At 36.1% G+C, this 21,076-nt stretch overlaps 2 protein-coding genes across 2 annotated transcripts in view; both read right to left on the bottom strand.

Moving 5' to 3' along the window:
- ros1 (c-ros oncogene 1, receptor tyrosine kinase) overlaps positions 1-7,198 on the bottom strand; it is a 55,865-nt gene extending 48,667 nt beyond the window's left edge. The window contains exons 1-8 of the mRNA XM_088936168.1: positions 7,135-7,198; positions 5,922-6,106; positions 4,742-4,839; positions 3,527-4,035; positions 3,034-3,243; positions 2,205-2,315; positions 849-1,033; positions 570-761 (exon numbers count right to left, since the gene is read on the bottom strand). Of these exons, the coding sequence (XP_088792294.1) occupies positions 570-761; positions 849-1,033; positions 2,205-2,315; positions 3,034-3,243; positions 3,527-4,035; positions 4,742-4,839; positions 5,922-6,106; positions 7,135-7,198 (1,554 nt within the window). The remainder of the gene's footprint in view (positions 1-569; positions 762-848; positions 1,034-2,204; positions 2,316-3,033; positions 3,244-3,526; positions 4,036-4,741; positions 4,840-5,921; positions 6,107-7,134) is intronic.
- A 2,770-nt stretch (positions 7,199-9,968) lies between these two features.
- On the bottom strand, positions 9,969-14,967 carry LOC148839751 (proto-oncogene tyrosine-protein kinase ROS-like). Its single transcript, XM_088936156.1, has 4 exons — positions 14,943-14,967; positions 12,593-12,741; positions 11,990-12,125; positions 9,969-10,180 (listed from the first exon to the last, which is right to left on the bottom strand). The coding sequence occupies exons 1-4, from the start codon at positions 14,965-14,967 to the stop codon at positions 9,969-9,971; spliced, it is 522 nt and encodes a 173-aa protein (XP_088792282.1).
- Between the last annotated feature and the right edge of the window lie 6,109 nt (positions 14,968-21,076).

The raw sequence follows: 21,076 nt of genomic DNA, 5'->3' as shown, positions 1-21,076 counted from the left end.
GATGGTTTAATAATGCTCGTAGGTAGCCTTGATAGCACAAGATGCCCATACAGCATTGTTGCAGCTAGCCTGCAGAAGTTGATGCAGAGAAACGTTTATCATATTTCTTTATGTTTCTTCCATGACCAATTCATGTGATATCTATCAATCTTCTGGTCCTAAACCTGACTATGTGATGATGCTCAACATTCAGATGACTCTTTCAGTTCAACATTTCATTAGACATACAGTCCTTATTGGTAGCTACTAAATTTATGGCAACGTGTCCCTCTTTGTGTTTTTATGCATTCATAACCTTAAGTAAAAACTATATTTTTTGAAAACCTTCTGTGAAAATATTTTTCTATTGCAGTCAATAAGCATGATTGGAGCTCTAGAAACTTTAGAAAAAAGCACTCTTCATTAAGAGTAATGCACTACAGTTTAATTTAAAATAAAATGCCAATTTAAATAATTTCCAACCTATAAATCTATAAATTTGTCATTATAAATGTGTAGAAATTAATATCCAAAGCCTAACAGTGATAGTATGACAGAAACACTTTCAACTTTCCATGCTATTGCTTTACCTGTTTTCCAGAAAACGGAAGCAGCTCCTGGAAGATGAGATGGTTCCTACCATCTAATCTTGAACTTTCTACAGAATGTGCAGTAGTCCAGTAAATGAATGCATTAACAGAATCTATTGCCAAATCCCTAACCAGGTATTTGCCTTGAGCAACTACTTGTGGTGCCAGGGAAGTAGTTGATTTCCTATAAATCTGAAATAGAAAATTAAAAAACTATTAAATTATTGATCTTACACACATTGTGGTAAAAGGATATGTAGTTTGAGTGCTATAAATTACCACACTTGAAGATGAGTCAGCCCAATACAGGTGTTGTCCAAGCCAATCATAAGCTAAGGCACTGCCTTTGTGAATTGTCGGCAGCACAGAAACGCTTGCACTTCCACTGACATCCTCTGCCACTGTCACATGGATATATCCTGAACCATTACTCCAGAAGATGGTGCCATTGTACCAGTCAATATCTGCAGAGTGAGGGACAAAAATAAAGTGGAAGAGAAACATGGCATTCATTCTTTCTGAATGGTCTTATAATCATTTAGAAATGATAAAAACATTTTGTGAGATGAATTTTGTTTTGAATATAATCTGTTTTGAACAATCAGGTTTAAAGCTAAAAAGTATCTTCATGTATCAAATTTCCAGCCCCCAGGAAGGGGTTAGTACATCGTTCGACTGTTTGTGAAAGTAAAGAATGGTTTTGTTTGATAATGAGAACAACTCAGCAAGACAGACAGAGAGATAAGAAGTGGAAGCAGCAGAATTATAAAGAAAGACAACAAAAGAAGTTCGCAAAAGTTATCTGCAGTGAACATAATAGCTAACAACAGAGCTGAACAGGCCGTACTGTGTTATACTGAAGATGTGCAAGAGCCAGTTGAGTTTAATATTCCTTTTTTAGATAATAAAGAATGTACCACCTAGATTTCTAGGAATAGACTCTGTACCTGTAAGTTTACATCTTGTTAGAGGTAAATCAGGACAGTAGCTATAGTGCTTGCGAGAGCCAGAGCCAATATTAATAATTATCTCAATATTCAATAATTAATCACCACATTTAAGAGTTTTCTTCTCATGTGATCTAATGAAGTGTTTTATACATGTACTAAATGTGTGTGGAGAAGGTACTTAGATTTTGATTATTGTGCAGAAAACAAAAGAGATTATTTAGTATTGATTAATCTTGTATAGAAAAGGTAGAACTGAATTTTTTGGTGAAATGTTTGAATAGAAAACTGCTCCTGTCAAATTAAGAAAATAATGATGGACTTCCATCATTTCCTTCCTTTCTGACATGTATTTTTGTTTTGTTTACAAGCTTTAGAGTGATTTGTTATTGTGATATTCCACATTAATCTGTTGTAGTTAAGTATTAACATTTAAATGTATCAACAGTTCTAAACCACCTATAAGTCATGTGTTAATTAGTTAGCAAATAAAGTTCTTTTTCTGTTTATGTGCTTTATTTTTCATGAACATGCATATAACAAATAAGAACATTTTGTCATGTTTGTTTTTACATGAAGAATAACCATTGTCAAAGCTGTTGCTTTCTCATGTACATTCAAAATTAGAAAGCCAAAAACATATGCATAATTTAAAATATTTTTTATTATTACATTTCATGGATTTTACCTTTCACATCTTTAATATCAGGGACAATTAATGTTCTGGAATCAAAACTTTCCAGTCTTTGGTTCCAGAGAGCATTTTGTCCCGCAGCAATTATGTAGGGATTTTCCATTACTGTCAAAAGAAAACAGGCTTAGCCTATAGGTACACATACTATAACAACTCAATAATGTACTGTTTTTTCCCAGACAAATTGCCAGAATTAAAGAAACCCTATGGGGCTCCTTTGAAATTATTCCTACAGTTCAATAGCTATCACCACAAGAATATCTGAATATTAATTTCTTCAGAGAATACTGAACATATATTTCAAAATCTACATTTTTCAAGACTTTCCAGGAGCTTCCAGTCTCATGAAAGTGCTTTTTAGATTTGAATTAAACAATCTGGAACAGGTTCTCAGTGTAACTATTCCACAAATTAAAACTCATGTAAAAACATACTGTAGAGTCCTTCATTTGTAAAAACAAATGTCTTGTTGTAAAATTCTGATGATTGCTTTCTATAATTTAATTAAATCTCTAATGTTTGAAAAGTACCTGTGTAGGCCAGTTCTTTTTTCTCAGTCAGTAGTTTAGTTTATCAGCAAAGGTACTGTAGTTACTAACAGTAAACACTGAGATAGACCCAACTGTGAAGGCGGTTTTATCACCTAGTTCTGTGTAAACTGTCTACCATTTGCAAACTGCTTTCTCTTTACTCATTCTTGACTTCTACAGCTACCTATTTGGAATCATTTGAAGAATAATATATTTTATTATACAATGTTGCATTTACACAGCCCATGGTAAGTAGTTGCTATAGTTGTGCTTTACATTTCACTTGTTCTCACCTTCTTTTTGTGTTGTTCCCTCAAATTCTTTGGAAGGTGGGCTTCTCCCTCCTGGTGATTCTGCCCAGATAGTCATTTTATATCTGCTGGAACTCACCAGTCCTTCAGCAGCCATCTGTGTGTCAACAATGTCCCTGTACTCCTTCATCACAGATGAATTAAATGCAGAAATCCTCACAGTGTATGTCCAGTTCTGCCAGGCAGCAGGGCCTTAAGGGAAGAAAATCTAGATTTCAGTGCCCTGTTTGAAAATGTCTTATCAGTATACTCAGCTATAAAGTGATACAATTCTTTCTGGGTTTTGTTCCAAGAAGACATCGTTATTATGGTGATAGATGTTTCACTGAACACAAATATTTAGAGCTGTCTAAGTTAGGGAATCTATAGAAGAAAAAGAACATGAAAATGTGAATCATGGCAGCCCAACCAATTACTATTCTTTGGATCAGATTAGAATATGTCATAATAAGACACATTGTAGTGGCACACTCACTTGCTCCAATCATTGCTGCAGGTCTCTCCCACTTCAAGGAAGCATTGTTTGATCCAAACAAGACTCGAACATTTTGGGGACTTCTGGGTACTGGATATGGCTGACTGAATTCATTAAAAAAGTACAAGTTGTCAAACCCAAAGTACTCAAAGGGAACAGAACAGTCCACCACGTATTCATTGTAGAAAAACAGATCACCAAGGCGTGTCTCATGGAAGACTGCCCTTCCATCTGTGAGCATGAAGAAGTTGTCTTCATAAGTAAGACTCATAACTGGGTGTACCAGACTTACAGGGGGGCGAATGATGCTGAAAGATGAGCCATCTAAAAAGGCAGATGATATACTTCTATCACTCTCATTAAAATACAGCAGTCGCCTAGACTGAAAGCTGACAACAAAGTCTCGAATGAAGTCACTTCTCACAACCAAGCATTTGTAACTCTTCTGCCCAGGCAGCTGTGGGAGAGACATCCGATAAATCCCATCATCCATCAACAAGAATATGTATCTGAAAAAGAAAAGCACATTAAAAATAACAGCGGTGAAGTTAAAATTATATACCAAGGTTTTTAAAATCAGTAACAGATGGATAAAACCCAATTCATGATCCATATTATTGTTTGTTCATGGTTTCTTAAGAACAGGATATGAATAATGCTACTGTATAATGGTATTTAAACATCATAAAAACATAAACTTAATAGTTTTTCGACATGAATGATAATGAAAAGTCATTAAGTGAGGAATATTATTTGTTGATATTGCATCATATACCGGAAGTAGGCACAATCAATGGATCCGTGATTCTAAAAACAGTCCTGTAAGTTTCTTTTTTGACTTACTCTGGAATAGTAAGGAAACAGTCAGTAGAAGACTACACCTGAAGGTTTGATTTTATACTATTAATTAAAAAATTAAAGTCTTCTGATCAAATCCCTGTCAAGATCCAGCAGTCAAATGCTATTACACATTATACACTTAGCACAGACCAAATCATTTATCCTTTCTTTAATTATTGAACAGTCAGAACTCTTCTATGAATACACAAAACTGCATTAATGACACCATCAAAATAAGTACAATTACAGAAAAAATATTTAATAATATTGTTTTCTGTTTCAAAAATTTACAAAAATAAACAAAATCTGGCATATTTTTCACAAAGACACTAACTGAATTTGTATTGTTAAGCTGGATTGTATATGCATGCTTACCCATTGTAAGGATCCGCAATAATTTTTGAGGGAAAACTGTGGTTAGCAGCAATAAAGTCCACTGTGTTGTTGCAGTCATCTATACTGCAGAAGCAAACCTAAACTCAGGAGGAAACATCATAGAACAGGTTAACAAGAAATTTAAATTCATCACAATTATAGAGTCAAAGAAATATAATTACTAAAACTTTTTTTTCCAGATGCATAAAGCCTTTTTGAAGGCTAAGTACTTTTAGAAGTACTTCTAAAAGTGAAGACTAAAGACCTGGACTAAGCCTAAAGACTAAAAACCTGGAGACTAAGTACTTGCATAAAAGTGCATTTTGAAAAGCACATTTACATTATAGACTTAGACATAGTCATTTTATATTGGTGTAATAAAACTCTAAATCCTATTTAACTTTGAAATTCTTAGCCATTAAAAATTAGGCGTAAGCTAACATATGCAACTAGCGATAAACACAGGAATCTGAATAAGGACCTCTAACAAATTTATATCAGTAATGTAGAGTCTGCTATGATTGGCAAAATAGTGAGCATCACAGACAAGGAGGATTAACACTGGAGGAGGAGCTGCAAATATATTTCAAAATGATTTAGATGGAATTCAGTAGTGAGCAAACAATTTTCAAAGGCCATTTACTGTAGACAAGTGCAGAGTATTACAAGCATCCAAAACTATGGTTACTATAACAAAATATGGGGTTAAACTGTTGTGGGGCAGAGCTTCTCATCAGGGAGGTGTGTATTGATTAGTGATCACAGCTGTAGGAACTATGTAATGTAGCAAGCAACAGCTGTGGGTGGTCTTATAATTACCAGCTGTGTAAATGGGAATGACTAAGTGAAGGATCTTCCACTGCTGCTCCTTGAAAGCGATTAGCATGGAGAAAAAAGAACCAGAAGTGTGAGAAGTTGGAGTCCACGAAATGTGAATCAGCAATGTGGAAGAAGGAGGTCATGAAGGGAGGGACCAAGGCATGTGGTCTAACAAGGTCTTACAGTACAGTATGTGATGACACCGAGGGTGATATGTCATGAGTGTGGGACTCTTATCCTGTGAGTGATGAGCTTGGATTCACAAAAGATAAATCTGCAGATGTCAAGACCCTACTGTATATATGAATCATAACCAACGTAGACTAGAAATGCATCACATGGTGTAGTTTTAGGTTTGTACCTGTCCACCCATGACAAAATAAATATTTTTGTACAGCCAATCGACGGATATTGACGTGATCTCCACAGGACCAGTGAACACTATTTTCAGATCTGAAACGTCGGATAAATTGAGTGCTCCTTTCCTCCAGATGTGGGTTCCTTCAGAGAAGTAAATATGTTTGGAGTTGCAGCTTGCAGAAATCCCTAAAAAACAAATCAATGTTTAAATATGAATCAGATATTCTTTTTCTGAATAATCTTTTTCTTTATTGTTTTTGTAATGGAAGATTAAAAAAAGTAGTTTTACAGAGCCTAATTAGCAATAGGAGTGGCAGGGTTAGCTTTGCTGCAATGCACCGCTGTGGCCCTAGGTTCAGATCTGGAACCGGGGAGCTATCTGTGTGGACTTTGTATGTTCTTCATGTGTTCAAGCAGGTTTTCTTCAAGGTTCTCCAGTTTCCTTCTACAGTCCAAAGACATACTGGTAGTTTAATAAGCTTCTGGGAAAATTGGCCTGAGTTTTTGTAAGCGTGTCTGCCCTGAAATACACTAGCATCCTGTCCAGGCTGAAGCCTGCTTTGAGACCCTGAATTGGAAGAAGTGGTTAGAAAATGGATGGATAATTAGCAATAGTCATGCAGTTTTTCACCTGAATAAACAATAGCAATGTCAGGATTAGTAGTAGTTATGCTCTGTGAAACCACTGGAAAATGTGTTAGTTTTGTCATGAATTATACTTGCCACTAATATTATATTGTATTGATTCAGTTGGAAGACACTCTGCTTCTGAAAATAAATCTGCCACAGTCTTCCTCCTCAATGAATTCATTCGTGACAGAATTAACCATTGTTTTTCTCTGGTGGCTAAAAAAAAAGTGAAAATACATAAAGATGTGAGCTGCAACTCTAGTTTAATTTCAGTTTGATCAAACTCACAAGTGTCTCAATTGTCAAATGTACTTGCTTTCTTTTGCCGTTGTTATCCCATTCCTCTCTGCTGCAGGTCCTTCTCCTTCTGTATTTACAGCAGCTATGATTATCCTTCCAAAACAAATTTGAAAGCATGTTCATTATTTCTAAGCATCAGTTCAGTTCCAGAGAGGAGGATGATTTTTTTAGGTCTTAAACATTTATTTCCATTCAATTTTGAAAATCATATAAACAAAGCTCATCAACATCCCTCCACCTATATAATTGTAATGGCAAACCCCAAAACTCAACCAGAAAAATACTAACAGTCATCCCTTCACTATCCTCGACATAATACAGTGCAGATTCAATAACCATGTACCACATCACTATTAAAACCTTGTTAATTAATAAAAAATACAATATCAGTAATTTTCAATGTCTACCATGTCAACATTGGTTGCCTATGCCTCTAGAAACAATTAAGTCTGTTGGATGAGTCTAACTCCAGCTTTAGTTTGAATGTCACTAATATCACAGCTCTTGTTGGAGCATTAGTCACATTATTCATCATACTCTTAATCATAGCCAGCTGAGCCAGTCTCAGTAAAAAAATAGCCAGCTCACACTTATATTTCACCTTTTTAGATTTCTTTATCCAAAGAGTAAACATAATGCCTGTGAACAATATACCCAGACCTGCAAAAAATCATTCAATCTCTGGCTTCAATCTAAGCAGTGTATGAAACTTTGAATGTCATCGCTGTCTGTAAATGAAGGGGGCACTTTTCATCGAGTCCTGGGTGAAACCATGTCTTTCTTCAGAGATTGGTTGCTCTGATGGTACAGTATCTCACACTTTCTATCTCCAATTTCTTTTTGCAGTAGTGGCTTATACAAGATTATGTCCAATGTGTATCAGGAAGATCCTCCAGATCCTTATAATGATTTACTTTTATACAAGTCCCTTTTCTCCTCAGGATAAAACCAAAGTTCTCTATTAATCCCATATTTTTGCAGTTTCCCTCAATGATCACATTATTAAGTTTTCATTAATAAGTGTATTAAAAAGGGGGGATTCTGCTTTTAGGATAGAATCCCCAGAGGAAAACCGATTGAGCACCCCCTGATCTGTGCTCCCTCCACTCCCCCAAACTAAAACTATAAGATCATTACCCACCCTAGTCTGACCGCATTCTAATTTCTAGTGTTTTCATCCATTAAGTAACCTTTGAAAAACTCCTTCTTAAATACATGGAAAAACTAGACATCTGTGGATCGAGCACAATAGAATATTATTGGTTCCTTTACAAGCCAGTATAACCTTACAGTCTCAAACTCGTGCCTTAAGCCATCTACTAAAACACAGGTAAACAGGATATCAAACCTGCTATTATTCATCAATGGCAGCTGTCTGTTGAACTGCAGCCTCCCTTCTTTGTGAAGGAAAACAGAAGTAATGTCTCTTTTACTAGAACGACTAGAGGACTAGAAGAGTACTATAAACTCTGTAGTGCCCAGATTCAGGAAGCAGCAACCCTACTTGTAATATTAATTAGTCTCCGCCATCCTTTTTCTGCTGGCAAAACAGCAACCTTCCTAGCAAACTACAGCAGTTCCTGTAAGACTTGGTGAGGGGTTGTGCCACAGCACTAATGAGACTTAATTATTCATAATTGGGACCCTCATCTGTATGACTTAACAATCATCTCCAACTCTGCCATCTACTCTTCCCCTGATCTGCCACACCCTCCCAATTCTGCATGTGTGCACAATCTACTGATAGAATTACCCTATCAGTAAAACTTTCTGATTTTACTGGAGTCCTGTGAAAAGTCTGGTGATATGGTGCTGTCCCACACCCCTAAGAGAAAACAATTAATCCAGCAAATCACAGTATCCTAAATATGTGCCAGCACTGACTTAAAACTATACTATCCTGGCTTTTACAAATGAACAGAATTGGATATGGGAGAGCTCAGTGCACCAAATCGCCCGGAACACATTACTATAGAATAGGTGTCCCTTATCTTATCGACTGAGGAAGCCACAGGGGCCAGAGTCCAGGTGAACAGACAATTTTACTCATATTTAACGATGATTAAACTTGGGAGGTAATTAAGCCTTCCTGGGAACAGTACAGTTAAAAGTGGGCCCAAAAGGTATAGAGACTTTTTCAAGAGAGGAGTCAAGGAAGGTATAAAAAAGAAAATTAATTGCATCATGAGTAGGTTCCTCCTTCAGAATGCCAGACTACAGAAGTCTTCCAGGCAATTTGAGCACTGAAGAGATCGATTTTAGTATCTTAGAAAGGGACTGATATCTTATAGTTGTAGGAATAATTATTTATTTTAGCAGTACCTCCCAGATTAAATAAATGTCTTGCTTGTATCACCATACACTCTTTTGGGGAGAAAGGTTTCCATTTGTTTAGCATCTGTTTTTTGCATCAGCTTTGTACAAGATCTTTTGTACAAGAAGATCTTTTATTTTATGGCAAATAAGTGTCTCCTTTCCTTCTCGTACAGGTTTGAGTTCTGTTTCCTGGTTCTATAAAAGGCCGAAACCAGGTAATCTCAGTCCTTTAAATAACTGTAAATAATTATATAAATACAATTATTTTTATATTAACACTAGTGAAACTAACATTAAAGTTATTAAGTCTATTGTTAATGTAAAATTCATATTCTCTTGTCACTTTATATAATAAAATGTTTAATTAATATTTAATACAGATTTAAATATTTGTTACGTGTTTGAAGTAATAATAGATAACCTGGTCTCTTTACACAGTATTTAAATATTAAAAGGTACAGTAAATTAATAACACAATTTACTTTAATTAAGGTTTTTTAATCTATTCGAAATTTTTAAGTTTTAATGCAAGAATTACTGATTATCATGTTCGCTGCTGCTTGTTACTATAATGCAGCTGGCGTGTAAACAATATTGTGTTGCAGTTTGTTACACAAGTACTGTATGTCTGTTTTCATAATACACAGTTTCATTTACATTTTTAATGCTTTATATAATTCTAAAACATAAAAGGAAAAATTTATGTTTAGATTTTTTTATCATATAGTCTTTAGTTTTACATGAGAAGAGACAAATCACAATTCAAGGTTACTGTAGTTCTTAGAAAGTTTTTTGAAAAAGATTACCTGTATGTAGTGTTGGGGAGTGTTGGGAAAAAAGATGCTTGGAAGACATTGCTCCCTGCAACTTGATGGAGACTCTGTTTCTCACTGAGGAGGTTCAGATTATAGCCAACAATTGGTCCCCCAGGATGAAGAGGAGGGGACCAGCTGATCTCCACAGTATCGGGACCCAGGCTCGCAACACTCTGTATCACAGGCGCACTGGAGGGAACTACAGTACAAAAGGAGAGAGGAGCTGAGTGGGAAACTGGAAACTACATGCTTCAAGCATGTGGCTCAGATCTAGCTAAAAATAATATTCTTTCAGGCTGCATGCCTAGAACACCATTAAAAAGCATTGATGAGGATATTAGTAAGATCTCTATGGTTGCTGCCTATAAAGTGCTGTACCATCTCTTTATGCCAGTTCTTGCTCTCTTGAACTCTTGAATCTCCTTTTCTGAATGCAATGCATTCATGTGAATACTACGCATTGTGCAATATTATGCATGTAAATATTTAGTGAAAATCTACATGAAACACCTGTTAAAGATTCATGGCTGACATATTGTTAACATGGCTCACAAAACAAAGTGATGAGGAACTAATGGTGGAAATTGCAGTTTTCTGTCTTTCTAAAAACAACACTGATCATCGATATAAAAGAATATTCATGATAATACGAATCCTGCCTGAATTCTTTGATTCAGCATTTAATTGAGAATACCAGAAGCCATTATTTTTACCATCAAAGAAAATAGATGACTATTGGTGAAAATAGACAACCTTTTTACTCTTGATGACTTTTTTTGATGATTTTGAGAAGATTACAAGGGAGTTTGATACAAACCCCTCAAAAATATTAAAAAGGTCATTAATAGTGGAACAAAGGACACAAGTGGAAACTATCAAGAACTAATCAAGAACAGGAGGTACCGCATAGCCCATAGGGAGGTGGGAATATGGAACAAGCTACAGTACCTATCCATGCTGTTGAAGCCAATACCCTGGTTTCTTTAAAAAACAACTGGATGGAACAATTAGCCAAATAATGTCCCATCATTTTTAACCTTTCTTGTGTTTTCTGATATTAACTTATACAGTGTGTGTATATATATATACACACCTGAAAAAGGCTTCACGGACAAAACATTGTGTTTTCTTTCTTCTCTTCTCTTCTCTTCTCTTTTCTTCAAAGGAACACCTATTACTTGTTCCTTTGCAGCCTACGCATGCTGACGCAGCTACCCACCTGAACTACTACAGTATATACTGTATATATACTGTACACTATGTAAACCAAAGTACACAGTCAAAAATGTCTTTATAAAAACATCCTTTGAAGGAAAGATAAATTATACTGTTGATTCTACCAGTGCTTTTAACTGTGTTCCATGTTTGGTTTATTGTAAGTATCTTTATTTGACTATAGAACATACTGTACACTGGTTATAATTTACTACGCAATATAGATCAATATTATTATAATTGTAGTTCTAAAAATAAATTTTTCCCTCATTTCCCATATTCCTTTCCCTTATTAAAACGTAGTTTGCTTATAGGTTTGTTAATACATTGGTTGTTATGTATGGTATTATCTACTTAGTTCAGTAACTGTACTTGCATAGTGTATATATTAGATATGATAATTTCCTTTATGAATGAATAAAAAGGGCATTTCTCTAATTATTTTTTTACTGTTATCAAATTTAATAGAAATGAAACAAACAGTGATATTAACCTGAGACATCATTTAGAATATTAAGTAGAGTTTCCATCCTTATACAAGAAAATTATATTTGTATACAATAAGGCACCTTTCTGTGCTTAATCATCTGTCCTAAACGAACAAACAAACAAACAAACAAAAAAACAATTGTTTTTAATTTTAAATAGAGAATAAAACAAGCTTCAAGTATTAAAAATCCTCAAAGACAGTGACAAATTCAGCCCAAAGGAAATCTAGAAACCATGAAAGGCAAGCAATGAATACGTGTAAAGAGGAACAGAATGATTTCAAAACAAAGCCATGTTATTGTACCTCCAAAAGCTGTTGTCCTGTAACTGATGCTGGCTGGGGAGCAGGCCTGGTGATGTGGTGTTACAACGCAAACTCTGAACTTGTACTCTGTGTAAGGGTAAAGATTCCTCACTGTATAGAGGGTTTCAGACACATTCTGTAACGAAGGAGGAAAAACACAATAGCTCATTAATGTGATATGCTTAGTATACTTAAGTGTATACTTAGTAATTTATCTTTATAAGAACAAACTTGCCTTTTACTGCATCTCCCAACGTTTTGTATTGTAGCGCCACGTGGGGCGCTTTAGCCATGTGCACGCAAGGCGGGCTGAGAACAGTGCCTGGGGGCGGGACTACGGGACTGTATATAATGGGACAGAGGCTGGGAGACAGCCTCTTCCTTACGAACTCTGCGGTCGTTACAGTATTAACAAATAAGGTTTTTTTTGCGGATTGCTAACTGTAATTGTACAATTATTACTACAACCAATTTGATTTATTTCTGAAAAGGAAGTGATTTTACCATAAGAACAAAGTGTTACAAGAAACAACACCAAACACAATCTGTTCTTTTCTGGTTCCTAATACAGACTCTTGCAATGTATTCTGTACTAGATTATACCTCAGAGCTTCTCCAGCCTCCTGGCTGGTTTGGAATTATCCACTGGGGAGTATATAGTGCTGGTGAAGGATTAGCAGGGCTCCACTTCAGTGTTATACTGTGGCTGCTAATGTTTAATGCATATGGAGCTGGGGGTGGATTCAATGGATCTAAAGAAAGACAAAACTGTTCATTCATCAATTAGTAATGCAAAAAGACTTCCCATGGTAATGAAGCTCTCCTGATTGTGAAAGAAGTTAAGAAAAGGATACAAACTCCTGAGAAAAGCTCAAAGAGTCCTTAATTTGTTTAATACAGATTGATTAGTCCAGAGGGAAGTAAACATGACATTTCTGAGGTAGTGCACACAGCAAGGGGAACAATTCTTGTTGCAAACTGTTACAATTTAAAGTGTGATAAATGACATTTATTTATTTTAAAAAAAGCATGTTTGAAATTGCAGGTAATAGTATCAATACTAAGATTAATCCTGAGTGCCAGAATTTTGATTTCTCTTAATGTTCAAACAATCAATTAAATTGGACCACCACTTACTGTAGTTCACTATACTTTAGATGCTGAGTGCCCCCCTTGTTCTCCTTTGTTTATCAATCTGTCTAATTGTAAAAGGAAAATCTTTCTTAGAATCTGAGCATTGTGGCATGGCTGTTTACCTACAGTATATGGCAGGTGTTTTGCAATCTGTCACTGTATTTATACATATACAGTGGTGTGAAAAAGTGTTTGCCCCCTTCCTGATTTCTTATTTTTTTGCATGTTTGTCACACTGAAATGTTTCAGATCATCAAACAAATTGAAATATTAGACAAAGATAACACAAGTAAACACAAAATGCAGTTTTTAAATGAAGGTTTTTATTATTAAGGGAAAAAAAAAATCCAAACCTACATGGCCCTGTGTGAAAAAGTGATTGCCCCCTAAACCTAATGACTGGTTGGGCCACCCTTAGCAGCAACAACTGCAATCAAGCGTTTGCGATAACTGGCAATGAGTCTTTTACAGCGCTGTGGAGGAATTTTGGCCCACTCATCTTTGCAGAATTGTTGTAATTCAGCCACATTGGAGGGTTTTCGAGCCTTAACCGCTTTTTTAAGGTCATGCCACAACATCTCAATCGGATTCAGGTCAGGACTTTGACTAGACCACTCCAAAGTCTTCATTTTGTTTTTCTTAAGCCATTCAGAGGTCGACTTGCTGGTGTGTTTTGGATCATTGTCCTGCTGCAGAACCCAAGTGCACTTCAGCTTGAGGTCACGAACAGATGGCCAGACATTCTCCTTCAGGATTTTTTGGTAGACAGCAGAATTCATGGTTCCATTTACCACAGCAAGTCTTCCAGGTCCTGAAGCAGCAAAACAGCCCTAGACCATCACACTATCACCACCATATTTTACTGTTGGTATAATGTTCCTTTTCTGAAATGCTGTGTTACTTTTACGCCAGATGTAATGGGACACACACCTTCCAAAAAGTTCAACTTTTGTCTCGTCAGTCCACACAGTATTTTCCCAAAAGTCTTGGGGATCATCAAGATGTTTTCTGGCAAAACTGAGACGAGCCTTTATGTTCTTTTTGCTCAGCAGTGGTTTTCGTCTTGGAACTCTGCCATGCAGGCCATTTTTGCGCAGTCTATTTCTTATGGTGGAGTCATGAACACTGACCTTAACTGAGGCAAGTGAAGCCTGCAGTTCTTTGGATGTTGTTGTGGGGTTTTTTCTGACCTCTTGGATGAGTCGTCGCTGCGCTCTTGGGGTAATTTTGGTCGGCCGGCCACTCCTGGGAAGGTTCACCACTGTTCCATGTTTTCGCCATTTGTGGATAATGGCTCTCACTGTGGTTCGCTGGAGTCCCAAAGCTTTAGAAATGGCTTTATAACCTTTTCCAGACTGATAAATCTCAATTACTCTGTTTCTCATTTGTTCCTGAATTTCTTTGGATCGCAGCATGATGTCTAGCTTTTGAGGATCCTTTGGTCTACTTCACTTTGTCAGGCAGGTCCTATTTAAGTGATTTCTTGATTGAGAACAGGTGTGGCTAGAGAAATTGAACTCAGCTTTCCAAAGATGTGATAAACCACTGCTGATTTATGTTTTAACAGGGGGGGCAATCACTTTTTCACACAGGGCCATGTAGGTTTGGATTTAATTTTTCCCTTAATAATAAAAACCTTCATTTAAAAACTGCATTTTGTGTTTACTTGTGTTATCTTTGTCTTATATTTCAATTTGTTTGATGATCTGAAACATTTCAGTGTGACAAACATGCAAAAAAATAAGAAATCAGGAAGGGGGCAAACACTTTTTCACACCACTGTACATACGGTTTACCTCTACCAGTGATCATATAGTACCTGTTTTCCTTACTGGAGTTTCCATATGCCTTTTTAGGGATGTCTGTTTACTTCTCCCAAGACCATCTACATCTAACAATCAATAGGCTATTATAGAATTACATGAACAAGGGTCTCATAACTAAGGATAATGAGCTCACTGTTGATTTAGTAACCTTTAAATACCACATCTATGACTTACCTACAGTTTCAACTGTATCTATTTCTTTTCCATTCCTGTATCCAGTCTGATAGCTGCTTTTCTAGGAAAAATGAAAATGTAATTATAATATTTTATTCAATAAGTATGTGCTTCCCTTTACAATAAAATAAAAACTGATCTTAAATATATTGTAAAAATATTTTTAAAACAAAATACCAATCAGTCATATGTTTAGAATGTGTACTCACATTAGCTTAATAAAAGAATGTGAGGTCTGTTGTGTAATTGAAACAATTATGTTAGATTCGGTAATCAAAAGCACGCCTCTCAGGAATTTGAGTACTATAGACTCAAGACAAGAGCATTTGACAAACAAAACAGCTGAATTATTTTTGTTTCAGGATACATACAAATAAAAGTTATTCACACATAATACCTTGAAACTTTCTATTTCATGTCTGTGTTGACAGAGTAGCAGTATCCACCTTACATAGCCCAGCTCTAAATCTTTCAGCTGATACCTTTCATTGAGAATTGTGGGGCAGAATGGACCAGCTTCATAAGAACTGAATTCCTTCAAGACCAAAGGAGTATTACTGCTCTGCAGCCATACTAACAACCACTAAGAACTGAAAGACTCCAGCTTCCTTGTTGGAGTTCTAAGGGTGAAAGATCTCTTTCAAATGTGTGGGAAAACACGAGGAACATTATGGGGACCCAGGACCGGCAACATTCTTGCTGGGATATCTTGGAACCTTTTAAAAAAACTTAGAACAGTTAAACCAGCAGAATCCACAGGTCAAACCAGATGCGATTGACACCAAGCTGTTGGCAAAAGGGGACTACCTGACAAGCATCGCAAGCAGGATGTTAAGTAGCAGCTGTTTGAGGCAACAGCTTGCTGCCTGAACAGATTCTCGGATGCACGGGCACGGATGTCGGGAGTGGCATCCCGCGATTAGAATAGGAGAACTGAAATAAAAAGGCCCGAATCGATGCAGGAAAACAAAAAACGCCACTCACGGTGTCAAAGTATGGCTCAGAATTCTGTCACGGATGTCGGAAAGGCATGATGTGGAATGGCCAGGAGAGCAATAAAGACCTTATGTGTAGCGGCAAAACGGGGGTTACCCCAGGCTCAGCAGGTCTGACGATGTCGGGCAGAAACCTATGCCCTCAGGCCGCGGAGGAGACGACTTGGGGCTAGGCGGGTCTCAAGACATCCGAACCCTCAATGCTGAGCCAGGAGGAAAGAGTGACCCGGAAATATATAGCCCCACAAAGACACACCGGAAGGACATCTCCACTTAAAAACTCAAGGCAGGTCTGATTTCAATGAGTAAAGGGACGGCTGTGGGGAAATATGGTATCTCTGGACTTCTTTCACCCTGGACTGTCTTCTGCGTCTTTTATCAAAAGTGATGCAGACGTTTCTTGAATTCGCTCAAAGGGCAAATGCAGACAAAAAATATTTTGTTAAAAAATTCCTTCAAAAGATCAACCCAATCAGCAATACACCCACATGCCAATTATAGGCTATTTTAAGGTTACACTGAAGCTGCTGTGAGAAAGTGCTCTCTCTCACCATAGACATTGAGGTTGGCTTCCAGCGCAGCCTAAAGATACAGTAGGTTGCTGTTTACAATGACCTTACCACAAACACATGGTGTAGAAACATACATGTAACACCATACATATACAGTCGATGCCAAATGGTAGGTTTCAAAATATTCAAAATATTGTATCATGATGATGCCAGAATGTCATGGAAATTTGTCTAGGCCTCCCAAATAATTTTTCTCACATTTCTTGCAATATTCTCTTACATCCTCTCCTGCCAAAGTAGTTCCTTTGATTAACATTATAGTGGAGGATTAATGTGAAATTTTGTATAGCCCTTGTAAAGATCAATAACTATTTTCCTGAAATCTTCTATGAGTTCTCTGGCCTATACCATGATGGTGAATGTTACTGAAGAACTTCCTTGCTACTGTGTTAACACCAGCTTGTCAAGTGTGATGGTAGCAGCATTGTTAGAGGTATGGTTCTGCTTCACAACAGCAGGTACTGAGAAATTTTTGATGACAACAGAAATAGAGAAATGTAGAGTAATAACAATTATTGAAAAACCTCCATCAGACCTATAACTGGGGCAACAATTCATTCACCTTTCAAAAGGACAATGACTCAAAGCACAAGGCCAGAGCGGCTTAAGAATAAGAAAGGGAATTTCCTTGAGTGTTACAGTCAGTGTCCTGACTTGATTCCTATTGAGAATCTGTTGAAAGTTTTGAAAGCTGCTGTCCATAAGCAAAATTGATCTCCTCTAGCAAGTTGAGAGAGGTCTTATAAGCACAATGGGCAAATCTTGCACCAACCTTATGTTGAAAGTTGATATTTACTCAAAAAGACTTGCAGCATTGTGTTTAATTAGGCATAAAATGCTTATTTGTTTCACTTTGACCAAGAACAGTCTTCACATCACAAGGACAACTATATTGTCAAATTTTGACAGATGGGCATCGTTGGTATTCATTATAGCATCTTCCCTTTTCTCTGGAATTGAACCAGCACTATTTTGGTCCAACTTGATCTGAGCTGACACAATTTTTGTAGGATTCATTTTCTCCTCAACAGTATGTACATGTTAATTACTCTGCAAGTCAAAATTACATCTAAAGTACATAACATTAATATGTTTTTATGCAGGGTGGAGTCAAGTATTTCTTATACAATACACATGGCACTGTATTATCATGCCTGATGAAGACAAACATTAACCAAGAGCTCAGTACTGTATCTAAACAACCACCAGCACCACTGCTAGCTTTCTGAGGTTTTGAGTTTTTTTTTGTATTTGATACAAACTAACTAGCACAGGACTTTGACAATGGCACTGATTAAGCAGAGCCAGCAATGTCACATTCACTCAAGTCTCATTCTTAATGCAGAACAAATATTTGATCTTAACAAGTCACAACAAAGGGTAAATTGCACTTCAGACAAGATTCTTAATAACTTCTTCCCATTAGTATCTCCTTCAAAGTCCTATAGACAGAGATAGAAATAAAAGTAACCTGAATTGTACAAAAAAGTGTCAAAAATGGCATTAATCATAGAATTCAAAGACTTTCTAAAAATAAAAATTCATTATCCACAAATAAAATTGTTCATTTTTGTTACTGCAAACAAAACATATTAAGGTTAATATTCAAAGGGAAGGATGTATTGATCTTAGTCAGATACATGCTACTAAATTACAAAAAGATTACTAGTTGAATCCTGGTAACTTGCTAATGCCAAGTTAAAAATATGCACAAGGAGATAAACCAGTCATGTCAATGAGCCATGATTAAATTCAGAGAAAATATTGCATTTAAGCTAGACAATCTGTTTTAAATGTTATTCGTAGATTTTTAAAAGATTATAGCACAATGGAATGATTGTTTATTGATGACACATTACGTGGGTTGATGGGAAGCTATATAAACATCATGTAGCTGGGTGACTGTCAAAAAACAGGTCATGAAAGACACACATCTCTGCTTAATATAGTCAAAAAGTGAACAGACGGGTGGTGATAACAATACCTATAGTTAAAAACATTACCAATGTGAGGGCAAAAAATGTGGCTCTCTCCCACTGCCTTCTACATTAACAATACAATATTTTCTTACGTTTGCCTCAACATATTAAAAAACATTCTATCAAAAAGCCAGTCTGTACCTTACTGACCATGAACATATGGCTTTTCCTTTTGGCTTTAGATTTTTTTCAAGGTAAATTTTCTGTTGCATGACTACTGCAACAGGAGTGCTATAGAATCTCTTCTTTTTGAGATAAGAGTGGTGTTTAGAAAAAAGGTTAAGTCATCTAGCAATTGAAAATGTAATTATTGATTACCGATAAAGTCTGTTACCAGTAGTGTTTTGTCAATAAAACTAAAACAATTGTGAATGTCTATTTTTAATAATATTTACATTGGACTGTATAAAATAATTAAAATACAACAGTTAAATTAAAGAAAAGGGGTACGATTACCTGCAAGCACAGGCTAACAAAAAGGACATCTTGCCAAGAAAATAAAAAAACAAAACAAATTGCAGTGGAGACTAAAATAAAATGTTTTTCAGCATTCAAACATTAAAAGTAAAGCATCTAAGGGTAATGTGTCACTTTTAGATAAAGAGAAAATGGCTGGTGTATTAAATTAATATTTCACTCGTGTTTAACAAGAAAGAAGCTGACAACATGCTTCAGGCTGAGAAGAGAAAGTTTTATATTATAGTATATAGCACTGGAGAAGCAGAAATATTACAAAATCTTATACACAGGTCAAGAACTAATCTATTCTGACACTTAAGAAAGGGGTAATAACCACTGACTACAAAATTGTCAATTTTGTCAGGTCCCATTCAGAAGAAAAGCTTAAAAAATAATTAAAATAAAATAAAATTGCAGATTGCAGACCAATAAGTACTATATCACATGTAAGGCTATTTAAACAGTAACTAGAAGTGATCTGTTATCTGCATGGTAATATTCTAATCTAAAGAATAGCCCTAGTGGATTTCAAATTTAGGTATTGTTTGACTAATATGCTATTTTTTAACAAAGAGTGCCACTAATTAATACAGACAGAACAATAGATATAGTACATTTAGATTTTCTAAATACTTTAAATAAGGTTTCTCATATTAAATAACATGTTAAATGCACACCTCCATGCATTTAAGGAACTGCACATACAATAATAGGATTGTGAACTGGTTAACTGAAAACAGTATCAATAAGAAGTTAATGCTCAAACTAGATTAGTGTCCTTAATAAAATCACACATGTATCTGTGTGCAGCCACAGCTCTTAATTTATATCTGTGGATTACCTTTGGTATACTTCATAAGCAAGTCAAGTACACAAACAATGCCAAAATAAGGCAATTAGAAAACACTCTAGAAAAGGCGAAGAAGATTCAAAAGGACAAAATGCAAAACTTGGCAAACAACTGGCAGATGATATTTGACATAGGCAAGTGCATAGTGTTACATTCAGGTAGTAGAAATAAGCTATAAATCTAAAATGGTAGAGCAAGAATTTAGTATTTTGTTGGGTGTATGTTCCATGTAATTTAGTTATACATTAATTTATTTTCACATGCAAAGTACTGGCGCAGTACTGTATCCTTGTATTGTTTAGTTTGCTTTGTGTCATTTCCTTTTCCTGTTGAGGCTGGAGAAAGAGAATAGTGTATGCCATAGGATCAATCATCCTTACTGTTGCCTTTGTGTACTGTATCTGTTGTACTAATATACAGAATGTCTCTTAATTCCATTCATCTGTCCATTGTCTTACCACTTTATCCAATACAGGGTCACAGGGGATCTGGAGCCTGTCCTGGCAAGCAATGGACACAAGGCAGAAAAACAGTCCATTGCTGGGCAGACAGGCACAGACACAGACACACTCACACCAGAACTGATTTCCCCAGATGGCAACGAACCTGCCGATATGTCTATGGACTGTGGGAGGAAACTGGAGCACCTGGAGGAAACCCATGTGAACACAAGGAGAACATACAAACTCCCCAAGAATCAAACCCAGAGACTCTTACCACTGTGCCACCATGTTGCCCAGAGTCCTACTTAAGCTGCAATAAAAAATATTAAACTTGTACAGTAGCTCAGATGTGGCAAAGAAAGATCATTAGAATACAGCTTTAAGAATTGTGGTACATTTAGCATTGCAAATATGTTCTTTTTTGTGATTAACAGTCACAAACAGCAGACGCACTAGGATCTATATGCAAGGAGCTCAATCACAAACAGGTTAGTGAGTTCATAAAGTAAAGTTAAAATTAATGTTAACTAGTAAGTCATTCTAAAAGATGCTTGATCAGGAATGCAAACACCACATCCTATGCCTTTAATGTAGATGTGTTTGCATCATTTAATCTGGCAGTTGAGATTAACTATGTCCTAAACATAAATAACCA

Source organism: Atractosteus spatula, chromosome 2 (genome assembly GCF_055471065.1).
Source record: "Atractosteus spatula isolate fAtrSpa1 chromosome 2, fAtrSpa1.hap1, whole genome shotgun sequence".
In the NCBI taxonomy this organism is placed as follows: domain Eukaryota; kingdom Metazoa; phylum Chordata; class Actinopteri; order Semionotiformes; family Lepisosteidae; genus Atractosteus; species Atractosteus spatula.
This window is presented reverse-complemented; position numbering and strand designations above follow the sequence as displayed.